Source organism: Bos grunniens, chromosome 10 (genome assembly GCF_055505025.1).
Source record: "Bos grunniens cultivar Pamir isolate PY7600 chromosome 10, Bosgru_T2T1.0, whole genome shotgun sequence".
In the NCBI taxonomy this organism is placed as follows: domain Eukaryota; kingdom Metazoa; phylum Chordata; class Mammalia; order Artiodactyla; family Bovidae; genus Bos; species Bos grunniens.
In genome coordinates this window covers 53,656,204-53,669,838 of record NC_141174.1, presented here as the reverse complement: position 1 = coordinate 53,669,838, position 13,635 = coordinate 53,656,204, and the positions used below count along the sequence as shown (strand labels likewise).

General features: G+C 36.9%; 1 protein-coding gene across 15 annotated transcripts in view; it reads left to right on the top strand.

Moving 5' to 3' along the window:
- ICE2 (interactor of little elongation complex ELL subunit 2) overlaps positions 1-13,635 on the top strand; it is a 64,391-nt gene that overhangs the window by 27,845 nt on the left and 22,911 nt on the right. For 8 of the 15 annotated variants that reach the window (XR_015134647.1, XR_015134645.1, XR_015134646.1 and 5 more), the window contains 3 exons: positions 2,899-3,895; positions 4,592-4,767; positions 11,140-11,269. Coding sequence is in view for 10 of the 15 variants with exons in the window: in XM_086321282.1 (XP_086177408.1) it covers positions 2,899-3,895; positions 4,592-4,767; positions 11,140-11,269 (1,303 nt within the window). In the remaining 5 variants the exon portion in view is untranslated. Of the gene's footprint in view, positions 1-1,380; positions 1,423-2,898; positions 3,896-4,591; positions 4,768-11,139; positions 11,270-13,635 lie in introns of all 15 variants that reach the window. The other 7 variants (XR_015134643.1, XR_015134644.1, XM_086321281.1 and 4 more) reach the window with 1 other exon arrangement.

Below are 13,635 nucleotides of genomic sequence, written 5' to 3'. Positions count from 1 at the left end.
AGGATGCTAGTGTATCATTATTCTGAAAACTTTTAAAATTTCAAATATCTGTCTTTTCCAGTACAAACTGTATTTCACGGTAATGCTAGAATTTTACTGTTACCATTTTGCAGCTTCTAGGTGATTGTGAAAACATTAGTCAGTCAGTCGAGTTCGACTCTTTGCAATCCCATGGGCCGTAGCCCACCAGAATTCTGTCTGTGGCATTCTCTAGGAAAGAATACTGGAGTGGGTAGTCATTCCCTTCTCCAGGGGATCTTCCTGACCCAGGGATTGAACCCTGGTCTCCTGTATTGCAGGCATATTCTTTACCTTCTGAGCCACCAGAGAAGACCTTGCAACTCCTAATGAGATAGTTAATCTAGGCAGTGATCATCATCAATGACTGCTAAAATCATTAAAAGATCAGTAAGGAATTTTGATAGAATAGGTTGTTGACAGTTGATGAAGCAACAGAACAATTGTAGTATCACAAGAAGAAAGATAACCAAACATCATTAGCCTCCTGATTGAAGTGGGAGGTATACTTTACCACATACAACATATGAAGATTTTTTAAAAATGTGCCTGAATCTGATTAAGCTACTAGATCATTTAATAGGAAATGTAGGGGAAGCATGTGTTCAATGATATCATGGGGATGCAAAATCCAGAATGTGGAAAATTCCACAGGATAACTGATCTAGTTTCTTCTACAAATATCTGGTGGATATCGGAATTGGCAGAGAGTAAGGGAGAGGTGTGACTGAGCGACTGAACTGAATTGAACTGAAGGGAGAGTTGTTGACAAAGAAAATTGAGAGACATCGACCAAATGTAGAGTCAGGATCTTGGTGGGATCCTTATTCCAATAAACAGTTGTAAAAAGAAATGTATCAGACTAGAAAATTTTAACACCGATTAGGTATTTCATGACATTAAGGAAGTGTTAATTTTATTGATATAATTAATATGTTTAACAGAATTCTTTTATAAGCACATATTTATAGATAAATACCATTTTTAATTTTACCCAAATTTGTTCTGTCAGGAATGATAGCATTGTTTTTCAGTTCATTAATTTTGGTTTTATATTTATGAAATTTCATTATTTTGAATATATTATCCTTCACCTATTTCTTGAAAAGGCTATGAATGATATTTCTGATTTTTAATAATTGTTCTCATTTTTGTTGCTTTTTAAATAATCAGTAATTATCTCTCTAATTTCTTCTTTTATCCAACAGTTTGGGCAGTTTTAAATTTCCAAGTGCTTGCATTTATTATTGTTTGTTGACTTTTTGCTTAATGATTTCTAATTTTATTTCCTTCTAAACAGTCAGACCTTAGTAGATTCTGCTTTGTACTTTATTGATATTTTCTTTGTGTATTAATTTGTAGTCCGTCTTTGGAAATACCCCTTCGATCCTTGGGCGGGAAAAGGTATATCTTTGTAGTCTATGTGTATGTTTTCAGTCATTCATGTATCTTTGTTTCAGTTATTAAATATTCATATTTTCTACATCCCTTTCTTTACTTAGAAATAGTGTATCATTGACCAAGTACAGTTGTTTCTTTCAAATTTTTCTTTTATTTTTCAGTTTTGACAATTTTAATGTTATTTGGCATGTCACAAATCAATCTATTCATCATGGATTTCATCTTTTTCCTTTTAGGTTTTTTTTTTTTTTTTAATTCAGTCAAGCCATGTGGCTTGTGGCTTGTGGAATGTTAGTTCCCTGACCAGGGATTGAACCCATGCCCTTGACAATGGTAGTACAGAGTCCTAACCCCTGGACTGTCTAGGAATTTCCTGGACTTCATCTTTTGTTCAACATAGGATTCCTTTTTCTATCCAATGCTTTTTGCATTGACTTTTCTCTAACACTTAATATTGTTAATCCTTTATTTCTTGATGTCATGTCCCATTGTTTCTCCTTAACCCTGTTTGTGTAAGAATGCCTCACGTAAACAGTGTATAGCTTTATTTTATTTTTTTTACTAAATGTGGTATTGTTTAATGAGAAACTACTATGATTGACTATACCAAGAAATTTTCTATATATAATTGCACTTTTAATGCTTAGAACAAACCTAAGATGATGACCCTATTATCATTATTTTACTGATGAGGAAATTGAGTTTCAGAGAGGTGATTTACACAGATAGATCTTACTCACTGCCTGAGGCTGTCAGAGTATTTTTCTCTCAAATCCTAAGCTGTAAGACAATTTCATGGTGTTTATCCAAAATACTCTGCCAGACTAAGGAGAAATTTTGCTACTTGACAAGACAGTTTATTCCTGAATAAATTAAAACTGTCTGGAGTTCTTCCACGACTAAAACAGTACGTAAAAACTATAACCTTCAATGGCCTCATGTCCCAAGATACAGTAAAACCATTTCCTATCCATTTTTCCTCATACTGCTGAGAGTTGTTTTCCCTGAGTGGATGTGTGAAAAAAGGTACTGATTGATGTTAGAGGCTGGTGACTCTTCCACAGTTGCAGTTTCCTTAGAGTGGCAAGAGGCTTTCTTCCTGGTCACCTAAGTCCCTGCGAGAGCATATAAAGTGTGTGTGAAGGGAAATCCACTGCCTTCCTGTTTGGCCTCACATTTCTTCTTTGAGGTCCTACCTGTTTTTGATTAGTGGGAATACCTCTTGAGATGTAGTAGTTCACAAGTATTTCCCGTTTCCTGTGGTATAGCAACTTGGAAATTTTTTCTGTGTTTTGTCAACATTTCATTGGGAGGATAAGGGTAATAGTTGCCAATACTCTGTCAAAGCAAGAACTTTTCAAAACCATTCGACTTTTCTTTCTCCTTTTAAAGAGTATGAACTATGTCTGTGATGGGTCACTGATAGGTGAGGGGTGGCCTAGAATTGTTGCTAATAGTTTGCCAATATATTTTCTTAAGATATCTTATGAAGTTAACGAGTGCCGAAAAATTGAGACCCTAGAAAATTTGGATCTGGAGTTTGATGATGATGTCACAGAACTTGAAACTTTTGGAGCAACCACCACCAAACCATCAAAGTCACCAAGTCCAGCAAGTACCTCCACAGTAGCCCCCATGACAGATACACTCACAGCCCCCAGCATAGCAGACACATCTGAGGCACCAACTTCACCAGACATTTCTGCTCATTCTAGAAGCTTATCTCAGATTCTGATGGAACAGTTGCAGAAGGAGAAACAGCTGGTGACTGGTATGATAGACAGTGGCCCTGAAGAGTCCAAAAATAAAGATGATCAGAGATTTATACCATGTGGTGAAAAGGTATCAAATTCTGACAAGCCTTTGGTGCAAGATAGTGACTTGAAAACATCTGATCCCTTACAATTAGAAAGTTCTATGGAAATTGAAACCTCTAGTAAAAATGATATGGCCACTGAAATGGAGAGTGTTGATGAAAGAGTAAATGTTCTAGAGAACACAGACACTAATTCAAAGGAAAAGACTGTTACATCAGAAGCAGCGAACACTGAAGATGTAGTTCTTGACAGTAGTGATACAGATGAAGACTGTTTAATCATTGATATGGAGTGTCAAAGTAATAGTCATGGAAAGACAGCTGAAGTGGGTTCTAATTTAAGTTCTAAACCAGCTAGCCTAAATTCTTCCTCAGGACAGACTTCTACAGGAAACCAGACCAATAGTACTTGTCCTGAAGAGTCATGTGTTTTAAAAAAACCTATCAAACGAGTATATAAAAAGTTTGATCCAGTTGGAGAAATTTTAAAAATGCAGGATGAACTCTTAAAACCAATTTCCAGAAAAATACCTGAATTGCCCTTAATGAATTCGGAAAACTCTAAACAGCCTCCTATTTCTGAGCAGCCTTCTGCTCCATCAGATGCCTGTAGCTGGCCAAAGTCTATCTGGCCTTCTGCCTTTCAGAAGCCAAAAGGACGTAAGTAAATATTTACAAAGAATTTTATAGTAACTGTTTTGCCTGTTCCTTGTCCTTAGGTTTTTTCCCCCTCATTCCCCTCCCTTCTCTTTGTAATAAAGTTTATGATCTTTACATAGTCATTGATGGTTCATTTTGATTGGAAAATGGACTATCATTGACTGTGTAAAAACCTTCACTCCAAAAACACACCCACAGTTGTATGGCTTTTTGTAACCTGTGTTTATTCAACATTTACAATGGCCAGTAAGCTATAGATAATGTGGTTTGCCGAATGATGAAGGGGAAGTGTGTCAAAAATCACGATAAATGTGTATTAATCTAAATTTACTTATTCTTGATGTTATAATGCAGTTTTGTACTTTTTCATTTTGTAAAATAGATACATGGCTGCACCTCAGGTCTGTCTCTATTATGAATAACACTAGTTTTTAAAACTTTTACTTTTTAAAACTTTTTTACTTCAGACATTGTCTCACTGATATATTTGTGAGGGTAGTAGAATAAAAGGAAGAGAACCTTAAAGCTTTGATTTCAGCTCTTGCTGGAGTTACAGTTGAAGTAAACAGAAATGCTAATAGTGTAATGGTCAGAGGAAATAGAAAGCTGGTAGTTCAATTGTTTTATCTTGGATTATGATGGATAAAGGGCTAATGTAGTTTAAAATAAAAATGATGAATATAATTATTTTTAAAGGATTGCCATATGAACTTCAGGACTATGTTGAAGATACATCAGAATATGTAGCTCCTCAGGAAGGAAATTTTGTTTATAAGCTGTTTAGCCTGCAAGACCTGTTGTTACTTGTGCGATGCAGCGTCCAGAGGATAGAGACCAGACCACGTTCTAAAAAACGGAAGAAAATCAGAAGAGTAAGTTGTTACCTGGGGAGTTGGGATATCGTAGCATAAGTAGGTGGGCAGCAAATATTGAACATGCCATTGTGATGAAGTTTGATTTTAAGTTATTGATCTTTCTTAGAGTAGTTTTTTCAGGTTGAGATTTTTTTAGTAAAATACTAAAAACACTTTTAATAAAGTTTAGTTGAATGTAATAATCATGAATGCTGATAACTTGTGTGGACTATATATAAACTTTGTGAAAAACAGCACCATTATAGACTTGACCTAGACTGGCTCATATGTTCCAGCTTTCTCTGTGATTTTGGATTTTCCTTTATTGGCCCCTTTCTTTCTTTCTTTAAGAATCTTTTTGAGTTATTTTAGAAGTTTACATTTTGAAAGGTGGGCGTTCATGAACATTTGAGGATGTCTTCCCAGGCTTGATAGAAGACTAAATGTCTTTTCTTTTTCCCCTATTGTTTCTTTGGGGATTTGGTATAAATATTTTTCTTAAAGTTTTTGCTACACTTTGAGTAGTTGATTCTTTTGGCAGTTTGTTGTATTTGATATTTTAAGTTCTCTTTCAGGTTAGTTCGATTTTTGTGTATGTAACCAATGAATTTAGGTAAAGAGGAGTTTTTATGGTATAAATGATTATGTAAGAAATAATGAAGTCTCTCCTTTGTTTCTTAATAAGACTTTTTCTGGTGTGTCCATTTTATCATAGTTCACTTTTTCTTCCTTCGTTTTCCTTTCTTCTTCCGTCCTTCCTTCTTACCTTCCCCTCTTCTTTCCTCCTCCTGCTTTCCTTTCTTCCTTCTTTTTTTCCCTCTCTTCCTCCTTTTCTTTTTATTGTATTTTTTTTTTTTTTAATGTTTTTGGCCATCCTATGAGGCATGTGGGATGTTAGTTCCCCAACTAGGGATTGAACCCACACCTCCTACATTGGAAGTCCCAGTTCCTTCCTTTTTTGATAATCTGTTTCTTGCTATTTAACCTGCCACCCATTAAGAATGCTGAGTGATCACTGTAGAATGTCAGTGTGTTTGGGGTTAAGGAACTGTGATGTTCCAGCATTGACCCTTGTGGATCAAGTCTCTGACTACTACTTTTATCATATTAAGGTGTAACTGAATTTTAAAAAAGAAGAGGAAAAGAGAAGTTCTCATAATTGGTACTCATCACTGGTTCAGACTTGAAATTTTAGAAACCAGCTGGTTTTGAATTAAATGTATGGTGGAGAGTTTTTTAAAAGAGAACATAGGGAACGACAAAATGCTATAGGTCTGATTTTAGTCTCCTTTTCTATAAATACAAGTATCCTCTGTATTAAAAGATTTTATTTAGTAATTTTTTTCCTGTCTCATCTGTACTTAACTGTGATGAAGTTAATAGCCATAGCATGCACATGTTGAATACATCCAGCGTCAGTGCTTTGGATTGTATTTTCAAGATTTTATTTCATTCGTTCTTACCTGCTATCTGATTATTTGGAGGCTAACATCATTTCTGTGAGCCCATACCACTCTGCACTGACCTACCAGCTTATAACAGTGAGATAACCTGTTAAGGACATTGTCATTCACTTGACCAAAGTGAAATTTGTAAAACCTTATAGGAGAGTATTCACTCTTCATCAAAATATATCAAAACCACCAAAGAATAGCTAAATAGAAGCCTTCTGTTTCTCATTATGTCAAACCCTGAGTATAATTTTAAAATTTTCAGCAAATACTTATTTTATATATCATTATATGTAATAGTTTAGTATACATATTATAAATTCCTTAGTAGAATGTGTTCCCTTCGGAATCATATCCTAGTCATCTGTTTTTCTCAAATGTTTTGTTCCATAGAAATTCAATAAACAAATATTGAATAAGTGAGAAAAAATTGAGACATGAGGACAGAGGAGGGTGTTAGGGAAGGGAAATTGAGGCACTAGTTAAAATTTTGAAGTGGTAGTATTTGAACTCCAGTTAGGTAAAAATGCATCCTCATTAACATTTCCTTCTTAAAAACCAACTGGTTTAGACCAAGTTTTAAAACACTCAGAAGTCTCTTCAACTTCTGCTATTCAAGAACCTCATTTCTTCTTTTTTGTTTTCCCTTTGTTTCTTCAATTCTCTGTTACTGTAGTTGAGATTTTAGTTTCCAGTATCATTTATTTTTTCTCATCAAGATTCTGCTTAATCTTGTACAACAGAGGGGAACCTAGAACAGCAGCCACTCTCAATTGATGAAAAAGAGGCTAATTTGGAACACAAGATGAAGCTAGAACTTACTGAGTTCTACATGTAGTTGTGAAATCCAGACCAAATACCTCTGAATGATTTATTATTATATTATTGTCTGTCTTGGTTAACCAGATGTCCTAAGAGTGATATTCTGAAGGGATTAAAAAACTTAGATCTAGTTATCTTGAAGTTTATATTGGCATTGTCGGTCCAGAGAAAAGTATCCTGAAGGTGCTTGAATCTTAGGAAACAACAGAAATGTGCCTATTGGGATACTACCTATGTCACTATCCTAGTGACAGGATACTAGCCATGAAATATTTCGGAATGTATGTAAAAGTTTGGAAGGTTTATGTGATAAATTGGAAGGTAGAAAACCAAGAGAAGCTTTCACTTAGAAGTGAACAATTAAGGGATAAAGAAAACAGTAAGTTTAATTTATATAATTGTAGAACTTTGTACTTAAAATTTCACTTTAATTTTGGAGTACTGACATAAAATATTCAGACTTTTCCTTCCCTTGGCTTCCTGGAGATGGCAGTAGAATACATAAATTAATACCAGATTCAAGACTTAGTTTTGTAGATATGACAGTATTATCAAAGAAAATCCCCCAGAGTACTTTCTTCAGAAAGAGTAATGTTTTTTAATTTGAAAAGAAATCTTGAATTAATTCTATTACCTATTCATGATCCAAAAGAGGATCTTCTTTCTCAATTATTCGTTTTCCAACTCTGCTGTGAACTGGTTATGTGTCCTTGAGCACGTATCTTAACCCTTTGAGCCTTCATTTCTTTATCTCTGGGTTTTATTTGCAACTATAAGCAACCTTAAATGCAGATTACCAATTACTGAAGAAGTATTATACAATTAAGTGATTTTAGCAAGGCAGTCTACTCCAATATTCTTGCCTGGAGAATCCCATGGACACAGGAGCGTAGCAGGCTAGAATCTATAGGGCCACAAAAAGTCAGTCACAACTGAAGCGACTTAGCACACAGCAATAATATTATCCTAATCATAATTTTTTTTTAAATTACAGAGACACTGTAGGGAACTTACTACTCAGACTTTGGCCCCAGGAACAACAGCTTTTTACACGTGTAGAGACTTCATTTTCACCTCAGATTCCACATTTATTTTAAAATAGTTATTCACATGCACATTGAAATTTAAGAAGCACTGCTGTTGAATTTTACAATATTCAAAGGTAATAATGAACCAAAGTTATTGTTCACAGAAGTTTTACTGGATTTGAATTATTCTTTACACCACCATTATGTTCAGATCAGATCAGATCAGTCACTCAGTCGCGTCCGACTCTTTGCAACCCCATGAATCGCAGCACGCCAGGCCTCCCTGTCCATCACCAACTCCCGGAGTTCACTCAGACTCACGTCCATCGAATCAGTGATGCCATCCAGCCATCTCATCCTCTGTCGTCCCCTTCTCCTCCTGCCCCCAATCCCTCCCAGCATCAGAGTCTTTTCCAATGAGTCAACTCTTCACATGAGGTGGCCAAAGTACTGGAGTCTCAGCTTTAGCATCATTCCTTCCAAAGAAAACCCAGGGCTGATCTCCTTCAGAATGGACTGGTTGGATCTCCTTGCAGTCCTAGGGACTCTCAAGAGTCTTCTCCAACACCATAGTTCAAAAGCATCAATTCTTCGATGCTCAGCCTTCTTCACAGTCCAACTCTCACATCCATACATGACCACAGGAAAAACCATAGCCTTGACTAGATGAACCTTTGTTGGCAAAGTAATGTCTCTGCTTTTGAATATGCTCTCTAGGTTGGTCATAACTTTCCTTCCAAGGAGTAAGCGTCTTTTAATTTCATGGCTGCAGTCACCATCTGCAGTGATTTTGGAGCCCCCAAAAATAAAGTCTGACACTGTTTGCACTGTTTCCCCATCTATTTCCCATGAAGTGATGGGACCGGATGCCATGATCTTCGTTTTCTGAATGTTGAGCTTTAAGCCAACTTTTTCACTCTCCACTTTCACTTTCATCAAGAGGCTTTTGAGTTCCTCTTCACTTTCTGCCATAAGGGTAGTGTCATCTGCATATCTGAGGTTATTGATATTTCTCCTGGCAATCTTGTTTCCAGCTTGTGTTTCTTCCAGTCCAGCATTTCTCATGATGTACTCTGCATAAAAGTTAAATAAACAGGGTGACAATATACAGCCTTGACATACTCCTTTTCCTATTTGGAACCAGTCTCTTGTTCCATGTCCAGTTCTAACTGTTGCTTCCTGACCTGCATACAAATTTCTCAAGAGGCAGGTCAGGTGGTCTGGTATTCCCATCTCTTTCAGAATTTTCCACAGTTTATTGTGATCCACACAGTCAAAGGCTTTGGCATAGTCAATAAGGCAGAAATATATGTTTTTCTGGAACTCTCTTGCTTTTTCCATGATCCAGCGGATGTCGGCAATTTGATCTCTGGTTCCTCTGCCTTTTCTAAAACCAGCTTGAACGTCAGGAAGTTCACGGTTCACATACTGCTGAAGCCTGGCTTGGAGAATTTTGAGCATTACTTTACTAGCGTGTGGGATGAATGCAATTGTGTGGTAGTTTGAGCATTCTTTGGCATTGCCTATCTTTGGGATTGGAATGAAAACTGACCTTTTCCAGTCCTGTGGCCACTGCTGAGTTTTCCAAATTTGCTGGCATATTGAGTGCAGCACTTTCACAGCATCATCTTTCAGGATTTGGAATAGCTCAACTGGAATTCTATCACCTCCACTAACTTTGTTCGTAGTGATGCTTTCTAAGGCCCACTTGACTTCACATTCCAGGATGTCTGGCTCTAGGTCAGTGATCACACCATCGTGATTATCTGGATCGTGAAGATCTTTTTTTAGGCCCACTAAATTCGCCAGTTATGAAAATCAGTCATTCTGAAACATTTATGAAGTAGTTTCAAGTACAAAAGTGAATGACAGCTTAGTATAATTTCAGAAGTTGTTCAGTCACTAAGTCATGTCTGATTCTCTGCAACCCCATGGACTGTAGCCCACCAGGCTCTTCTATCCATAGGATTTCCCAAGCAAAAATATTGGAGTGGGTTGCCATTTCCTCCTCCAGGGAATCTTCCTGACCCAGGAATCAAACGTGCAGTACCTGCATCTCCTGTGTTGACAGGCAGATTCTTACCACTGAGCCACCTGGGAAGCCCCAGGGAAGCCCAATCTCACAAGTACTAACTGGGTATATAACTTTAAGTTCCTTAAATCATGTGTTTTTCCCTCTGCAGCTAGAAATGAAGCGACTGCTATTAATATTAGAATTTTCTTTGACAGAAATGAGTTAATATGAGCACAGTGAACATGACTAGCATTATATTATTTTACAGGCATGGATTTTCTTACATCTCATTTAGACTAGTCGTAGGTATAGTCATTTTGCTTAATCTGTACAGTCCTGACCAATAAACGCTAAATGGCTAATTTGTCAAGTACGTAGTGTCTGGAATAAAGTCTTTTGTATTAATGAAGAGAGCAACATCCATGTGTATTAATGTAAGTACTAGTGCTCACACATTCGTAGAATGAAAACAAGCTGCTCAGAGTATTTAAGCCTGAGATGATGTGACTAATGGTTTAAACGGGCAAAAAAAATCATACTTTTTTTTAACCCTCTTGAGAATGATTAGTATGTATTACAGTCATGGCTTCCCAGCTTCTAGTTTTGAACCTTTGGGCAATTATGTAACCCAGGCTTTATTCCAAGTATCCTGTCAGTCATGTTCAGTGACAGAAAGAAAATATGCTTATGTATGGAGAGCTATGTTGATTGTGGTTGGGGGTAGGGGAGGACGGAGAAGGCGATGGCAGCCCACTCCAGTACTCTTGCCTGGAAAATCCCAGGGGCGAAGGAGCCTGGTGGGCTGCGGTCCATGGGGTCGCTAAGAGTCGGACATGACTGAAGCAACTTAGCAGCAGTAGGGGAGGCTCTTGGTTCACGATCTCTTTTTTATCCACCACTGCCCATGTCTACTAAGGGTTCTATCCATATTTCTGCCTGCATCCAACTGTATTTGAAAGGATGAAATAAGATTACCTGAAAGCATTTTGAAAAGTGGCAAAGTTATATAGGCAAACGTATTTACTGTTAATAGTAAATTAATAAAGCCTTATAAGAGTATAACCTTGAATTGCAGCAATTTCCAGTTTATGTACTACCAAAAGTGGAGTATCAAGCTTGTTATGGAGTTGAAGCTCTGACTGAAAGTGAACTCTGTCGCTTATGGACTGAAAGTTTATTGCATTCCAACTCCTCATTTTATGTTGGTAAGTTAAACAAGAGGCTTTGTTCTCCTTTTTAATTCCTTTGTAAATATACACAGTTCAATTCATCTGTAAATTCTATACTTTTAATTTTCACTTTTCTGATTGTATTAGTATTTCTTTCTATTAAAACATTTCTACTGCAGAGTTAAATAGCAGAGTGTGAGTAGTGATTATCATATGTTTTGATTTCTCTACTACTTCTTTATTAGTTGCATATGAATGTCAATGTAATCATTTTATTTTTAAGATATTTAGGACCCAGAGGGATGGTACAGGGAGGGAGGAGGGTTCAGGATGGGGAACACGTGTATACCTGTGGCAGATTCATGTTGATATATGGCAAAACCAATACAATATTGTAAAGTTAAAAAATAAAAAAAATAGGAGTGTAATGAAAAAATATACATGTGTTTTCTAACAAGCTTCTTTTAAAAGTACTATATAATTGGTTTTAAAATATATTTTTTGAAATTTTCTTAAATTTATGCCATTATTTTTTAAATCTCACATATTATCTTGATGAAAGAGTTTATTTACTTTGTTTTGTTTTTTGTTAGGGGAATAGTTAGGCAGGATCTTAATTTGTGTTGGCTGGGTTCATATACAGTTAACATACTTCACACAAAGGATTACTTGATAATCATTACTGATGTTGTTCCATTCCATTGGAATCCTTACTCCTATACTTCTCAATTCATCCCTTATATTTCACTGCATGCCAGACTTCTCAAGCTGCCCTTCCTTCATGTGATTTCCTTCCTTTGATATCTCAATGCATTGCCTTTTTTTAACCACTTTTACGGTTTGTTGCTTTCTACTTAATTTTTTTTTTTTTTTTACTTAATTGTTTTTTTAAAGCCTGTCCTATCTTCCCATTGGGCTTCTCTTGTGGTTCAGCTGGTAAAGAACCCACCTGCAATGCGGGACACCTGGGTTCGATCCCTGGGTTGGGAAGATCCCCTGGAGAAGAGAAAAGCTACCCACTCCAGTATTCTGGCCTGGAGAATACCATGGACTGTATAGTCCATGGGGTCACAAAGAGTCAGACACGACTGAGCAACTTTCACTTCACTATCTTCCCAGTAGACAATAACTGGTTTAAAGTCAGAGTCTGATGAAACTTTATATTCTTGTAGTACTTAGCATAATTTCTGGTATGTAATTAAGTGTTTATAAGTGTGCTTTTCTTGGTTGATCCAAAAATAGGTCACTCACTTGAAAACCTTTTCTGTATTTTGGTTAATCAATATTTTGTCTTCATGTTTTATGAGAGTATTAATAAGATCATCGATTCACTCTCTCTTCAGTTCAGTTCAGTCGCTCAGTCGTGTCTGACTCTTTGCAACCCCATGAATCGCAGCACGCCAGGCCTCCCTGTCCATCACCAACTCCTGGAGTTCACCCAAACTCATGTGCATCGAGTCGGTGATGCCATCCAGCCATCTCATCCTCTGTCGTCCCCTTCTCCTCCTGCCCCCAATCCCTCCCAGCATCAGAGTCTTTTCCAATGAGTCAACTCTTCACATGAGGTGGCCAAAGTACTGGAGTTTCAGCCTCAGCATCAGTCCTTCCAATGAACACCCAGGACTGATCTCCTTTAGGATAGACTGGTGGGATCTCCTTGCAGTCCAAGGGACTCTCAAGAGTCTTCTCCAACACCACAGTTCAAAAGCATCAATTCTTTGGCACTCAGCTTTCATCACAGTCCAACTCTCACATCATACATGACCACCCTCTCTCTACTTAACCCCAAAAGGAAGTAGCTAAAGATTGGTGGTGCTCTAGCCTCTTCCTGCCTCTTCATATACACTGCCAGAAGTTTGTTGTTGTAGTTTTCAGTCAACAACCACAGTTACAGTGTTCCTCCAAAGACCTGTTGCCATGAAACCCACCAACAGTCTTCATGTAAACTATTTGAAAACAATTGTCAGCCATGTCTGTGTTAGGAGGGGACCGAGCAAAAACTCACTATTGAAATCCTTTTTAAAGTACTAACAGAGAATAGACATTCTTGACTTAAACATTTAAGTTTTTTTTTTAATGTAAAGTTTAACAAATAAAACTACCGTCATTTATATCTATATGATTTACTTCATCAAAACTACAATAGTCACCCCTTAATTGCAGTTTCACTCTGTGGTTTCAGTTATCTTCAACTAGTCAACTGTGGTCTGAAATAGTAAATGAAAGATTCCAGAAATAAGCAAATTGTAAGTTTTAAAAAGCACACCATTTTGTATAGTGCCTGGGATGTGAATCACCCCTTTTCTAGTTTCTCCAGTCCATTAGTCACTTTGTAGTATCCCAGTTATCAGTGCTTATCTTCAGGCAACCCTTTTTTAACTTAACAGCCCCAAAGTGCAAGA